This window comes from Synchiropus splendidus, chromosome 14, assembly GCF_027744825.2.
Source record: "Synchiropus splendidus isolate RoL2022-P1 chromosome 14, RoL_Sspl_1.0, whole genome shotgun sequence".
Taxonomy (NCBI): Eukaryota; Metazoa; Chordata; class Actinopteri; order Syngnathiformes; family Callionymidae; genus Synchiropus; species Synchiropus splendidus.
In genome coordinates this window covers 6,443,494-6,459,444 of record NC_071347.1, presented here as the reverse complement: position 1 = coordinate 6,459,444, position 15,951 = coordinate 6,443,494, and the positions used below count along the sequence as shown (strand labels likewise).

At 42.2% G+C, this 15,951-nt stretch overlaps 1 protein-coding gene across 3 annotated transcripts; it reads left to right on the top strand.

Moving 5' to 3' along the window:
- Nucleotides 1–3,098: 3,098 nt before the first annotated feature.
- Nucleotides 3,099–15,501, top strand: LOC128770646 (glucoside xylosyltransferase 1-like). 3 transcript variants are annotated; one of them, XM_053885353.1, is made up of 8 exons: nucleotides 3,099–3,390; nucleotides 3,637–3,729; nucleotides 4,760–4,943; nucleotides 5,398–5,529; nucleotides 5,596–5,847; nucleotides 7,257–7,380; nucleotides 7,497–7,669; nucleotides 11,782–15,501. In XM_053885353.1, the coding sequence occupies exons 1-8, from the start codon at nucleotides 3,191–3,193 to the stop codon at nucleotides 11,929–11,931; spliced, it is 1,308 nt and encodes a 435-aa protein (XP_053741328.1). In that variant the 5' UTR covers nucleotides 3,099–3,190; the 3' UTR covers nucleotides 11,932–15,501. The 3 variants fall into 3 exon arrangements, with proteins under 3 accessions (XP_053741328.1, XP_053741327.1, XP_053741329.1); XM_053885352.1 differs by having other exon boundaries at nucleotides 5,398–5,847; XM_053885354.1 differs by lacking the exon at nucleotides 3,637–3,729 and having other exon boundaries at nucleotides 5,398–5,847.
- The last annotated feature ends 450 nt before the right edge of the window (nucleotides 15,502–15,951 follow it).

Genomic DNA, 15,951 nt, shown 5'->3' with positions numbered 1-15,951 from the left:
ACTTCTTTGGTGGATTGGTGAGGAATTTAGTGAAGGTGGAGGCAATAGCCTTATCAATCTCAGGTTTGTTCAGTCTCATGGAGGCCAGAACCATTTCTGGACTACCCCAGGTGTGGCAGAGTTCCTTGAAGATGGTCTTATCCAAGTCTTTAATCCCTTCGGGGCTTGTGTCGAAGTGAACATCCTTGACTGCATCCCACACCGTGTCAAAAAGGTGCTTGATGATGGCGTATGGGTTTGACTTCCCCCACATGACTTTGGCCTTTTTCAATATTCGGAGGACAACCTTCTCCACCACGATGTTGACCATAATCTTCTTCCTTACTGGTTGTTCTTTGGCAACGTCGACGACTGACGATGCAAAGTTTGAGAAGCCATCGGCCACCGGGATCGTTGCAAGCGCCAGAGACACCATTTTGGAGTGGTTGTCCGCCTGTGTTTCCCACCACCACTTCACCATAGCCAGGATGAACTGGACCTTCGTGTGGAGAGCTGCCAACAGAGATGACAGCGCCTTTATGTCCGATGCACTCTGGCAAGATGACCTCAAGGTTTCGGAGGTGATGTCAGGAATGCTTCCACCGCTGATGTATTTGTAAATCAGCTCGCTGACTTCGCTGGTGAACTCCTGAACATTGCTTGGTGACAACCGTCCCAACCTGAATGTCGCCGTTTCCTGATTGACGGCCGACTTTTTTTCTCCGTCCTCGTGTGTAAGCAGCTTATCCGTATTAAAGATGAGCGACTGCATTGTCTCAGGCGTGTCTGTTTTGATCGGCAGTGTGTACCGTTTCTTGAGCAGTCCCGCCAGTCGTATAATCCAGACTCTGGTGAAGTGCCGGGTGAAGAACTTTTTCATTTTCTGTCGCCCTCTTTTGAGCGACACTTTAAGTTTCCCTCTGAATGTGGACGTTTTCACATGCTTTTCCAAACCGACAGCTTCTTGCGTCATCAAATACGAGATTTCATCTGCCATGCCATCAACATCCTTAAAGACGTGCGCTTGGAGCTGTTCATATTCACCGTCGATCACTTTCCTCAAAACAGGCTCTGTCATGTCGATCGCCTCCTTCCGGATAATCTTTTGAACAGCTTTGTTGGTGGCTAAAACAAAGCTGTCCTCGTGTGAGAAGCTCTGTTCTGGCGCTGAAGCAGTTGACTGACTTCCTGCATCTGAAGCCCATTTTGATCCGCTTGCAAAGCTCACATCCTTCCCACACGCTAAAAGACTCTTGAGCATGGAGAAAGCATGACGGATCATGTTGTTGAGCGTGCGAGGGGGCGTGATGTGAGGGTTGCTGTGGTCTCCATCCCAACTGACACCCTTGATACTTGCAATTACTTCCTGAGCCACCAGAGACGTCAGTCTCCTGGAGCTAGGCGTCTGGACTTCCTCATCTAAGCCCAGAACCTGCGCAAAGCTCCTGGCAAGTCTGTTACCAAGGTTGGCCTCCAGTTCTTCTTTGGACAGGGTGAGGTAGTCCACGCCGCTGTCTCTGAGGGAGGTTGCCACTGTTCGTATTATTTCAAAAAGGGCGTCTGCAAGCAACGCTTTTGTGGCAACATCAGGAGAACCATGTTTCATCTGCTGCCACTGCTGAGGTGTTAAACTGTCAAAGAAAGACTGGACGCTTGCATTTAAGTTGAAGCTTCTTAGATCGGTCACAACATCACCCTGATCAAAATGAGTATACTCTGAATGAAGCCACTCTGGCACTCTGCTGGCTGGTTTCTCATAGCTGAGTGAATGCTTGTACCGTGTGTGGTTTCTTTCTCGCTCATATAGGAATGCTTCCATAGCTGCTGTCAGCGGTTGAATCTGAACTCTCCTGAATTCCGCTCACTTCAAACTTTTTTATGTTCGTCTGTAACTCACCTGCTCTTTTGAGACACCTGTCCTTTGATATGTCAGGAGAAAGTCACCATAGTTGCCAGTCACATCAAAGTCTGGAGGGCAATCTGGAGTGGATACTTAATCATTGGCATGGTGTGAGTGCACGTCTCCTTGCAACTATTGTTCAGCATTTTCGGTGTTCACATCTGAGGTGGAATGCTGTTCATTATTCCTGCGATTTGCTGACAGAGTTAAGGTACACTGCCAGCTGTTGGGTCTGTTATGGTTTCACATTAAGAATGAGCATCTGCTGTTGTGGTATCTTGGTCACAATTCACAAGAAAAAAAAAAAACACAATCCAGCTTTTACAAAAACCTTGAATGACTTTGTTTCCTTGGTGTTACATATGTATATTCTGCAGTTTCAATGGATGAGATGAATGAATGAGGTCGAATGAACCCGTACAAGACCATGAACCAAGTCAGTTTTGACCATATTTTAAGTAAATTAAATCACACTTTATTGGGAAGAAATGACACATAAAAACACGAATTATTGCGTTAATAGATTTTGCCACATTGTTCATCCTTGTATGTGGTGACTATTTTTTTTCTTATTTTCACGACTAGTCTTTTAATGTGGGAGACGATTTCAAGCTAAAAGAAACAGCATCTGTGACTCATGCTTCCATTGAGCGAGAGATTACAAGAATTGGACGAAATTCCACATTTTAAAAAAGGGTCGGGTCAAGGTTGTAATCCAGATGTGTGCTTCCCGATGGCACGTCACCCATTGTGACATGTCAAGCGCTAGTTTTGAGTATCCGATGTGATACACAACACATCCGGTTCTCCGGTTATCTCTTAGCGACCTCCGATGTGACCAACTATTTCAATAAATATACAGGCTATATTTTTTTATACCTGACTCCCCCAGTCCTCGCTGTGTTACCGACCGATAGCTGCGAAGACACAGCACTACCATCTAGTGGAAATAAATATAGTAGGGACTTTAAGCAGAATTTGTGTGCCCCAGAACATCCTAAATATACGGTTTAAAAAAAGATGACATGGTTGCTTGTAATAATTAGTCCTGTGTTGCCTACACATGAAATACTTTTCAGTATTTCGGTTTATTTCAAAACAGGATGTGGGTCATGCAGTAGTTATGTCACTTCCTTTGCAGTTCCTACCGTAATTGACTGAATCAGCGCAAGAGGATATCGCGTAAAACCGCAGTGGATTGTGGGAAGAAAAAGTATAAACAACTCATCATTCCGGTGGATCTGACTACTGCTGGATCAGCGAGATCGGAGTAGTAAACAATATGACTTCTTCGCGTGTTTAGCGTAAAACATGCGATGCTATGTTCGGGCATTGCTTCTTTGCGTGTTGTTCAGCTTGTGTTCGCTTCTTTATGTGTTCAGTCAACTGTCCTCCAGGGTGGAGGACAGAAAGAACCTGAAGCTGAACAGACAGAAGACTCCCCAGAGAAGCCAGCCGGACTCCGGGGACCTTTCCTGGACAAGATCAGGTCGCGAAAAGAACCGTGACAGGTAGCCTTACAAAGCTAGCATTTAAGCTCTCACCTAACGACACCAACTTTAACTCGAACAAAAGCATGCTCTTGACAAACCGCCGCATGCTTGTTAATACGTTTGAGATACATTATAAACGTCTCTTCTAACGGAATAACACCTGGCCAGTGCTCTTCCTTAACACTTCTTCAATAGTGGATGCCAAATTGAAAATGAACTATTCAATTATGAGAATACAAAAGAGGGTTTTTTGTAATTGTACAGGTGTAAATCATCAGTCTCCTACTGGAGTCCTTACCGGACACTGCCTGCTGATGTTTGTGGAGTGAACTGCTTTTTGGATTCACCTTTTATTAGGTATGACTTATTTTGGGCCTTTAAAGGACCTGGTTTATGTGAGTTTTGCACTTTGTCACGTGTAATACACTAGTTATTAATGCTTAAATATATCAAGATAAACGTAGTTGGATGTACAAGTACAAGTTGCGTCTACAAGTTTTAATCAGTCTTTTGGGGTTTTTGGCATGCGCTAGATGAATCAAAGTTGTTTTTGGATTATTGTCTGTCAATGTGTCACTGAGCTGTTAGTATCTGTGGTGTTGTTGTTATAGCTATTACATTTTTGTCTGTAACTATTCGCTGTAAACATTCATACCTTTTATTCCCTCTTTTTGTGTAACGCATTCGTCCAATATGTTATTATACGACGTGAACTTTTATTTAATGTATGTCAATCACTAACTTCATTCGCTGTCAGTTAAATAACTAAATTAATTGATAAAAGTGTAAATATGGTTAATATGCTTAGTTTGAGTGCTAGTTTGTTAAATAGCATATTTACATTTCCAATTTATTCTTATTCTGGCATCATGTCTCATACGTACAATGAACGGTATGTACTCCATATTATTATCATGTGTTTAATCACGCACTAAAAATGTTGTTCTGTGCCACTCGCTCATCTGGCTATTTTCGTTGTCAGCAATAAGGTTAATCCCTCACCAGATTGCAGTTCACCTTTCATGTCCTTCTTAAGTCACACATTTTTTTTCTGGTTAATGAATATGAAATATTTCACTAGAACACACTTTTTTTTTTAAAGTTTTATTCGAAATTGCAACGATTATTATTATTATTATTATTATTAGTAGTAGTAGTAGTAGTAGAATTTTCTATCTTAAGCTGCAGTGGCTTGATGGCTTGAGACAAGCATATAATATCAGCAGATGGCTCAGTGAGCGGGTAAACTGGCAACAATCAAATGTATTTAAACAAATTATATGTTTATAAATGTGTTACAATCGGATGAATTAGGAAAAGAAAGGCTTCACCCAAGATAACAGCGTTGTAAATTCCATTGCTAATATATTTATGTCTTGATCGTCAGGGGTGGGAGAAGCGAAGAGACGAAGAAGCGTCATGAAGAGACGAGCCACATCGCTGTGGTGGCCTGTGGCCCGCGGCTGGAGGAGACGCTGATCATGCTGAAGTCGGCAGTTCTGTTCAGCAGAAAGCCACTGCACTTCCACATCTTTGCGGAGAATGAGCTGCACGACAGCTTCAGATTTGCTGTAAGAACTCTTGCGACGATATTGACCTGTGAACTGATTTTAATATAGACTTCTCACTTTAAAGTGCTATTAATCTAACGTTGGAGTGTTGAAGATAAGAAAAAGGCAGTGCTTCACATTCAAGAAAAAAAAATCATATAACCATGAGACACACTGAACAACATGCAACAGATATTATAATTGTATTTGCATTAAAGCACTTCACATCCTCTCCGCAGCCGGAATAGTCTCATGCTATGCCAACTTTTCTTCCTCTTTATTTTATTTTATTTTATTTTATTTTCTGTCAGCACTTTATTCCAAAACACTTTCCTGACCGTGGCAATAAATTTGATTGTGATTCTGATTCTGATTCTCAAATGTTGACAGCGTGATAAGCAGCTCAAAACGTCTCAGTGAACACCTGCTGTTCATCTTTTCAGTGTTGCTAATTTACATCCATCTGTTCCCACAGCTGCTGTCCTGGCCTGCGGGAGTTCGGACCAAATTTAACTTCACCATCTACCCAATCACGTTCCCGCCGGAGAATGAGAAAGAGTGGAAGAAGCTGTTTAAACCTTGTGCCTCTCAGAGGCTCTTCCTTCCTGTATGGCATAGCGCACATATCTTCTGTCTTTTATCCTGTGAAATTCATTCCTTTGTGCATTTTCAGCTCATCCTGAATGAGGTGGATTCCCTGCTTTACGTGGACACAGATATTCTCTTTCTCCAGCCAGTGGAGAACATCTGGGCTCTTCTGAGTGAGTTTAATGGAAGTCAATTAGCCGCCATGGCTCCGGAGCACGAGGAGCCGCGTATCGGCTGGTACAATCGCTTCGCACGCCACCCTTACTATGGCAAGACTGGCATCAACTCAGGAGTCATGCTTATGAACATGACGCGACTCAGGAAGAAGTTTTTTAAGGTGAGTCGTCTTCCTCAGACTTTCTCAGAATTCATGTTGTACTTTTTGCTAATCTACATCAGGGAGGTTAGTTCACCTGAACCATCTGACTTATTCATGTGTGTTACTGCCAGTGAATGTCTAAAGCCCCACAGAGATACAGTTTGACACATACTTCTGAAGGAACCAAAATGGCATGGTTACCTTTGAATTTATGGTAATAAGAAGCATTAATGATATTCACCATCATTACTTTATTGCTTCTTCACAATGATTGACAGTCCTTTTACGAGACTGAAGACATCTAGATTACAATTCGTACTTAGAATAATGTAAAATCTGTATTTTTGGAACAGGATTACTGACCGCTGATTTAGAGGTGTTGGCTGGTATTGTAACTGTATGGTCATGACAGACATGACCTCCGTAAAAAGGGTATCAGCATCTCAGTTTTATTCTTGACTTTCCCTCGGTGACTCCAAAACCAAACCAAAGTACTTCAAAGCTCGACTTGCTGGTGTGTTGCGATCATTGCCCTGTTTCAGAACCCACATGCGCTATTTTTTTGGTAGCGAGCAGGGCAATAGTTTGGACAGTCACAGCAGAACATCTAGCAAAGATCACACTTCAGCCTTCACATGCATTTTTGTTTTTCTGAAGTACCATTGCTTTTAGACCAGATGTAATGTGACAAGCAATTTCTATGTCAGTCCACAGAGTATTTACCCTTGGTTTTCAAGTCTTTTTGCCTTTTCTATTCAGCTGTGGCTTCTCCTTCTAACTTGCCACTCCTACCATTTTCGTTTGGCCTCTTTCTCATGGTTGAGTCCGAGGAGAGCAGGGCCCGCAGTTTCTGTTGTTGTGGACTACTTTGCTGCAACAACTAAGTTGTGAGGGTACTTTTTATGGGACTGCCACTCTACTACTGTTCCAAGTTTTCCCAGTTTTTGGAAAATGGCAAGCACCATAGTTAACTTTAAGAATTATATTTGGCTTTTTTACCATATCCACACCGATAGATCTCCCTCTGTGATTTAACAGAAATAAAATAAAAATCTAACGTTTTCCTCATTATAAAACAATGCAGTGGGCAGCTCTATTTCTCTTAGTATTTAAAATTGACACAATTCTTTGCTAATATTTAAGTCTGTGAAGACTGGAGAGTTTAATTTCTGTGCTACTCCAAGAAAAAAAAGAGACGGAATAAATGCTTATTCCTCATGCTGTATAAAAATGTGGTTATACTGTACTGTATAGTGGCATAATAAAACACATTTAATTTACGGTACAGTAAACTAATGCCTTCTTAATGGTAATACCATTGTTAGCCAGCTGAGGCCGGTGTTGTTCTATCTTTCAACTGTACTACGCTACACACCCAAGCATGATGCACCGGCTTGTTTCAGAAGAATATCTGACTGTCCTTCCAGAATGACATGACATCGGTGACACTCCGGTGGAAGGAGATTCTGGTACCCCTCCTTCAGAAGTATAAACTCAACATTACCTGGGGGGACCAAGACCTTCTCAATATCATATTTCACCACAACCCAGGTTTGTACACGCTTAAGTTTCAGATCAGTTATTTGTCAGACTGACTCTGATCACTTATTGGTTCCATCAGTACTTCAGTGAATTATACGTAAATATATCTCACTCTTTGCTTTCAGAGAGCCTCTATGTTTTCCCCTGCCAGTGGAACTACCGACCGGACCACTGCATTTATGGCAGCAACTGTCAGGAGGCGGACAAAGATGGCGTCTTCATTCTCCATGGTAACAGAGGAGTGTATCACGATGACAAGCAGCCAGCATTCCGAGCCGTCTATGAAGCCATAAAAGAGGTAATGGATATATTATGTTGCTCATGCTGTCGTTTAAAACCTGCAGCTCTGTACATTGCATGGAAAAGATTTGACCTTGGTATGCTAAGATCCGACCACTGACTGGGCGCTACTCCAAAAATGCGCCCACGTTTGATGCAGTACCTTGCTAGAGTGAAAGAAGATCCGCGATGATGATCATTAAAATTAGAAATATTTTTGAGTCCATGTGGAAGTAGGACAGAGGAAGAACATCATTAAAGAAACATGGTTTGTTTGAAAATGGCGAATGACATGGTGAAGAATGTTTTTTTTTTTTTTTTTTTCACCCTGAGTGGTGTGAAACCTCATGTAGAGTTCCTACATGACCGGGGCTGTTCACTGCTGAACTTCTCTGGGCAGCCAGGCTGGAGAGATCTCATCATCATGCTCCTTGCAGATGCTTCTGGTTAGGTCATTGCAAGTTCATTTGTCAAATAAATGGTTTGCTCTCGTGTGAAGAGAGACATGCCAAAAGGCAACTCCCTCTATGGTTAGTGCGTGGTCAAGAGTTCTGCACAGTGGCTGAAAGAACATGGCACCATATTGCATATTCTCTAGAGGGTGATGGAACTCTTCCTTTGAGATGAGAAGCTCCGTCATCCGCAAGAGGCTCGAAGTGTCCACCAAACTCAAAGAGAGGTTTTCGGTTCCATGCAGGAGCCCTGCCTCCGATCTGCTCCCGCTGATCCCGGCTCATCCGCCACCCTGCTGGCAGCGGTCAGTGGAGGGGAGCTTCATTAGCTGGTCCTCATCCATTACCGCCACAGGGCCAGACTGGCCACTGTCAGCGCGAGCAATGTTCTCAGCCATTAAGCAAACGAGCTGGCTGTGCCACGGACCGCTCCTCTCTCCATCAGCCTCTCCAGCACGCACGTGTTTGCGTCTGACTGAATATATATTTGTTTTTTTGGGACTCATGAAAACAAACATTCTGGATAAAATGGATACAAATGGAAGGCAGAACTTGTGGTTAATGAGCAGTTCCATCTTAGTGGAAAAACATGTGGGCTGTCGGCTGAGTGCAGTGTGCTTCGAACATTCACTTGAAATGTCACATAGAAGAGCGAAATATGAAAAGCAGCTTTGTTTTAAAGCAGAATCGAAAGGGACAGAAAGATTCATGTGTTTGAATTTGAATGTAAATAATTTATCAATATGAAAACAACAAATATTTTTTTCAAACTCACATGGTAGCATGTATCATACTAGAGTTTATATTGTCTCTCAAGTGTCAACTTCAATGTGTGTCATGATAACTATTCATTTGAAATGACATTCACTGTAATACCATGTTAAACACACACAGATTAATGCTGGGTAGCAACACTATGTCTGCAGACTAAGGCCTATATTTTGGCTGGTACTGTGGGTAGAATCTGGATCGCTTGCTGACAGACACGGACCCTTCCACGCTCTTTCGTTCCACATATTTGTTGGCTTTCCTGTTGCGTCTTGAACCTTCACCCTGACTCTAAGTGCAGAGCACTTCTCCATCCCTGCACCTGCTCTTTAGTCGTCCTCCTAAGGCACTAGACTGACTCGTCCAGCCAGCACAGGAGCGCTGCAATAAAGGGCACTAACATTATCCAGCCAAGCCCACAGAAGCGCTGTAAAATTTTTAGTGCTGATGGTTGTTTGAGACGGCGTGATGGCTGTGTGGATGAGGCACCAGCAGCCTTCCCATAAAAATCAATGCGCGGCTGTTAATGGTGCTTTATTGCCTAATACAGTATATGAAAGATAATAAAGAAAGTCAGCAGCTGATGGTGAAGCAGCCGCTATATAATGGTGATTTTTATTCGGGGAAGTGTTGGGATATTGACAAATCCGGACATAAAAACTCGACGGCCGCCTCTGTGCTTACATGATCTCCGTATGCTAATGTTGAATTGCCGTAGCAGCGGAGGGCTTTACTGTTTACTCGCAGCTTCCTTACAATAATGAAGCTCTAAGAAGCTTGCGATTAAGATGAACGAGCGCCGCTGTCACGCCTTACTGAGCCCGTCCTGCTATTGTCGTGGTAATTGATATTCATAATCCAGCACTTGGAGTTGACAGATGTGAGTCAAATGCAGAATGTTAAACCGACGTGAGTGCGATCGGAGGAAAGGCACGGCTATGAAAATGTGTTATTTTGTTCATTTGTCCGTGGCCGGCTGAGACAGCCGTGGAAATACTGGCTGGTTAAATCAGCACAGCCAGCGTTTGTGGTCCTTCGCACGTCAAATAAAGGCAACCTGATGTGCTCAGTGTCATGAAACACAGATGGATTCTTTTGATTTATTTACCAAGTGCTTTCTTTCTTTTGTCACGTTCATTTTTCTGGCACAATTTTCACAATGGATTTACAAACTCCCTGACAAACAGAAAAGAATACAAAAATACATTGTTTTACACCATAGCACGCCAATAATATATACTCAATATTTACATTTCTGGTCGCTCCTTCATCCCAGTCCATTTTTACCCAGTGATTTCATGACTAGATTAATTCATTAAAATACATACAGCCTTTCTAACTAGCAACAGCTGTTAATGGTGCATCAATGTTCTGAACACATTGTGAGCCTGTTTCTATGACAATAGAAGTGTGCTGGTCTAATTAAAACATGAATTTAAATCACAGATGTTCCATGAATCTGTAGAGGGAGAAACGTGTCTCTGTGAGAGGTTTCTTCTATGTCCACCAGGGTTCGTAATTTTTTTCTCAGCATATGGAGAGGACTGCCTCATCCTCTTCCTTGGGGGGGGAATTTATAGCAATGTAGTACACATGCCAGGCCTGTGGGTGGCGTTGCAATGTTCACACGGTGACGTCACCCGATGTAAGATTTCCCTGTTGGAAGGGAGTAGAATGCTCTCCACCCCAAGTACGCAATCCATGATGGCTTCCCCCTAGGTAATCAGGATTGGAAGTTTTGGATCAATGAAATCGCCAAAACTAACAAACATATTCCACATATTTGTGTCTCCACTTCATCTGGCATGTTTTGAGGTCACAAACGGAGCGTGTTCTTCTAAATCCAGATAACGCCTCAGGAAATGATCATTGAATAGTCTGGTGATCTTTAGTAATAGAAAATCGGGCTGCGTCTTTCCTCCTCGCAGGAAAGACGCAGCACTTCTGTGATGCAGACAGCTGCACTGCAGCCACATCACAGAAGTGAAAACAGTTACTGAAGAGCGCAGCATTATTCATTTAAGCAAATCTGTCAATAAAATCAGGTGTTTATCAGCCTAATAAAGGTGGAAACACGTGAGTTATCAAACATCTGCACACATTGCAAGTCCAAGCCCAAGCACAATTTTCCTGCAGCTCCCAGCTGCACACCTCAGAGTTATGGGAGTTTGAGAAGTTGTTTTTGAACGATGTTGTGGGCCCAGACAGCGATCAGACCCTTTACTGCCCAGCATTTATCATGTTTGTGTGGAGTCGCGCTGTATACGTAGTTTCCGGCATCTAGCACTGAGTCGCCTGAGGCAAGAAGCTCACTGCCTGCTGAGAGTTTCCGAGACAAAGTGCAGGTCTCCAGCCTGGCTCAAGCTTGTGTTCACATTGCAGACATCTGAGCCGAAAGAGCTTTGTCTGGAGACAGAACCCGCGGTGCGAAAGCGCCCTAAGTGTTGTCCTACATTATCATAACAAACCTCTTTGAACTTCTCCAGCCATCTGGTGCGCTCGTTGTAATTCTGTATTTTGCTATATTACATGCATCTACCTCTCTTGAGGTACAGTATCTACCTCAGAAGTGTTTTTTTTTTCCCCTGGCCTTTTCCTTTCCTTATCTTTCTGAGGAGCAAGAGGTGAACAATTAAGTAAGTTGGACTCAAAGTCCTTCGACATGGAAAATATAAATGTGATCGACTCTGTCTTAGACAAATGTTATTTTGTTTTTTTTTTTACTGATAAATGGGTGCTGATTCGATTTATAATGCGTCTTCTACCACTGGTGCAATTTGATAGTTGCAATTTAAAAAACAAACAAAAAAAAACAAGTTCATGAGTGTATTTCATCTGTTCCATCCCAGAAACAGATATAACAAATTGCTTTTTCCACTATGAAACCAGTTAATTTGCTCTTTACTTTCAGTATTCCTTTGGCGACAATATGACGGCCTCCCTGCTTCAGCCGCTGGAAGAGTCCCTGCAGAAGACCACGCACACCTACTGTGGGAGGGCCAGCCACCTCTTCACCAAGAGGCTCAAACACAGCATCATGTCTGTGGAGCGGATCTCATGAGAATCATTTCAGTCCCTTTCTTCATGCTGGATGTCAAAACTCAGGATGCTAACTCTGTGAATGTTTACAAGAAGTGTGGCAGCGTGCGCCGACACTTTTGTCTTCAAGTGGAACAGCTGCTCGCCGAGTGAAGACACTTCAGGTTGCAGATGGTTCTTGTTAGTTCTCTTTTGACCTCCTCTTGTTTTTGGACAATCACGACGGAAATAAATTTGCACGTGTTGAAGCGTTCAGGTCAAACCACCAGCAGAGTACGTTGCTCCCCACACGCTTGTTACTAGTGATGCTCTCAGATTGAACCTAGCTTTAGAAAACTGCCGCTGAAGATCAGTATTTATTTTGGACTGGGGGCACTTTCAATGAGATTATTACAACAATGTGCTATTACTGTGTGTGAGTTTAACACTGAATGTTGTTTCTTTTTAATAGTTTTTATTTTATTACCAGTGTTTCATGCAGTTAAAAAATCCAGCCGTTCTTTCTTTCAAGTCTGTGTGACAGCATCAGAATTTTAATATGAATTCATAATAGTGACTGCTTCATAATAATAATAATAATAATAATGGTAATAATAATACTTTTTCAAGGTGGCTGCAAATGAGCCGGACCTGCGCCAAGGATACTGTGAGTCTCCTTTACGCACTTGTTTCTAAATGACACAAGAGACACCCAAGGTTTGTGGTACTTGGTCTATATTTTGTCCCAGGAAATACAAGCTTCCGTATGTATTTCTCCTGAGGATATTGGAGGTCTTCACTAGCCACACCAGTTAGGGACGTTCCTAAACAGAAAGTAGACGCCAATAAGCACCTTATTGTTTTGAAAATAAGAAGCTTGGAGCCCTCTGCCCAGTCTGGCTTGCATGGGGGAAACAACTTGATCCTCACCTGCTGAGACATTCTTGAGTATCCTATGCTAATTCTATAGAGAGAGAGTATATCTTTTTCCAAAAATAACTACTCTGAATCAAGCAATGCTTGTTCCGGCAGGCCACCTCAGACAAAAAAACTCAAGAGAAACAGTCATCGTACTAACACACAAGAACCTACTAAAGTAGTGAATTGGCACCAATGAAGCAGGACATTGACCTTTGACATTTTACAGAGACAATTCTGTTACGTTTTTCTTTGGAGTTAACCACCAGACAGTACAGCTGCCATCAGGAATTGTTTTTCTTATCTCTCAGTTACTTCGCCTCCTCAGTTAGCACCACTTTCTTTCTGTTTCCTCATTTGTTCTTTTTTCTGTTGGCTGGCTAATAAATGCGACAGGCGATTTGTTTTTCTTTAACCTTGATGTGGGAGTGGCTGGTTTTTAAAAGGTGTACTGTATGTCATTGTGTCCATATATTGCAACTCCATATGCAATTGTACATAAACAGGTGGTATTTCTGGTGAGGTACATGTAACAGTCCTGGTTGAATAAAACGTTTTTTTTTTTTTATTGCGCACTAAAGAGTTTTTCCCTGCTGCTGTTCCTCGGCCCTCGCCTGGTTGGCGCAGCCATCACAGTCACTTAGCTACGAGTGCACGCGCTGCCTGATTACTTCACATACACAGATGGAGCCAGACTTGATGACAGAAGCAGGCTGAGAATAAGAGATCAATGTGGGAGCGTGAAGACTTCAGAAAATGTTGTTGATGCCCTAAAAGGAGCTGATGTGTTTGGGTCAGTAGCCTCTGGCTCCTCATTTCACAGCGAGATTGACACACGTGCCTTGAGTGCGCATGAGAGGCTGCGTGATGAATTTCAAAAAGCTCCGACTGTGAAACGCCTTCTGATGTGTTTTCCTCTCGCATATGTCAAACTGTTTTTTTTATTTTGTTAAACACTAGTTCTGTGCCACATTTGAGTTATAGTTTGTTTTTTCTATTTGTATGCAGTGAAGTAACCAATTTGATGCTCATTTTTATTTTGTTTTCATTTATTTTTTTAAATGTGTGACTATAGGAAATCTATAAATTTCTTTTTAAATAGTATATTCTTCAGTGGTATATTGAAAAAAAAACCCTAAAAAGTCAGCATTAAAAAACGTGTATATATTCTTGAACTTTCAAATCTGGGCAATCATTTTAATGTTGGGAGACAGAAGGATCGCTGTCATCTGGCCTGCTACATGAGACTCTGACACGGGGATGACTCATGGGTCACAATGCCTGAATTTGACCGAGGGGCCGTGCCAGGAGCAGATGGACGGAGCCTCTGCGTGAACTGACATAAATGACACGTCAAAGGTTTTGAGCATCGATTTCAGCATTTCCATTTCAGCGCATGAGATGGCTGTACCTGGACCTCTGTAGCTTAGAGGAGGGAAAAAACAAAGAAGGACATCAGTTGGGGCCAAGGACATACAAATAATGGATTTAGAGCAATAGTTGCTGTGAGGAGTTGTTGTTGTTTCCAGGAAGCTTCTGACATTAAGGACAGCTGACTCTAGCTGTTGCATGACTGGAGTTTGTCGATGGCTGACGTCGATTCCACCCTGAGGATGTGCGTTCAGAGAATAGCTTGAAGACAAGAGTTTGCCCGAAAATAATCTCCACCTGGCAGCTTCTCACATCAGACATTGTTAATATAATTTGCAGAGGTCCAGGAGCCTTGACCAAAAAGCTTAATATGTGATGTGCCCTCGCTTCACTGCGCAGCTCCTTTGGTCACATCTGTGGTGTATGAAGAAAGGGCAAAACCCTCAGCTGTGAGACTTCCTGTGCTCACAGAAATAGTTATTTCTACACTTAACTATTTAGTATTTTCTTGTTGGCACAGTAGTGAAGTGATGACCACCATTTTCAGTAGAACACATTACATTCGGATTCCTAAAGTCCTCACCTGTCAGGTGAATCCGAGTCTCTCTTATCTTGTCTAAACCACAGAAATCCTACAGCCTTGTTAATCCCTTCTTATCTTACTGAAGTTGTGCATCAAGCTAATGTTTTTTGAGCTCTTATCGCCCACGACGAGTCTGACAAGTCATCTGAGAATGCTAATCCTGACATTCTGGATGGACGAAGGCTATTGATTCAGCCTGAAAGAGGGGGCGGACGCAGCTTGGGCTTGAATGCTCCAGCTAAAGTATTAGTGTTGCTGTAGATGTCAGAAAGAAAAAGCTTCTTTTGATCTCTGCATTTGGGAATGTGTCAAAGTACAGAAACATTTTGGAAAAATGCAAGAAATTGAAAAGATCTCATCGGTCAAATTACAATGTGAACTCAAGCTTTGTGTATTGGGTGTTTACCCAGGTAATTGTAAAGAGATTTACATCATGACACTGTGTTTTTTTTACAAGTCAAGAGATGTATTGGGATGACATGAAGAAGCATGATGGGACTGGGCATTTATCATCGTTTCAAGGACTGACGGAACTTTGATTGAGAAGGTCACATACATGCTCAAAGACAAGATGGAAGAGTTTGACAAAGTGTGGAATCCCTTCCTTTGACATTTGAGAGAACGCAATTGTTCCACTTGGACCGGACTGAAAGATTGGATGGAAAACTCTCGATGGAAGTGGACAGATACTATGGTTCTTATATGAGTCAAAAAATGTATAGCCTTTTCTTTTTTCTTTTTTATAAGTGCACAATTTCTTATTTTGTTAAGTCTGTTTGTTTTATATATATATATATATATATATATATATATATATATATTTTTTTTTTTTTTTTTGGTTTGATTTTGGTCTGACTACTATGTCAGAAAATTCAATAAAAACATGTTGGAAAAAAAAAGAATTGCTGGGCATGGATGAGACGGGCATCCCGAGTCTGAAGCCATGAAAAAGGAGCGCAACTAGAGCCGCAGGTTCTCCCTGAAAGGCTTTGCTTGTCATTAAACCGGCTGATCTTATTTAAATCAAAGGCAAGGTGTACTGCTTCTTTCAGGGGTTATCAGTAAAGAAAGTGAACTTTGCCAAAGATCTACAAAGTTGCAGGGGTGGAAGATTTGTATCATGATGATCATGACTGATCATGGGGATGGAATATCTGCAGTTGTCTGGAAGAGGATTTCAATAAGGCAGCT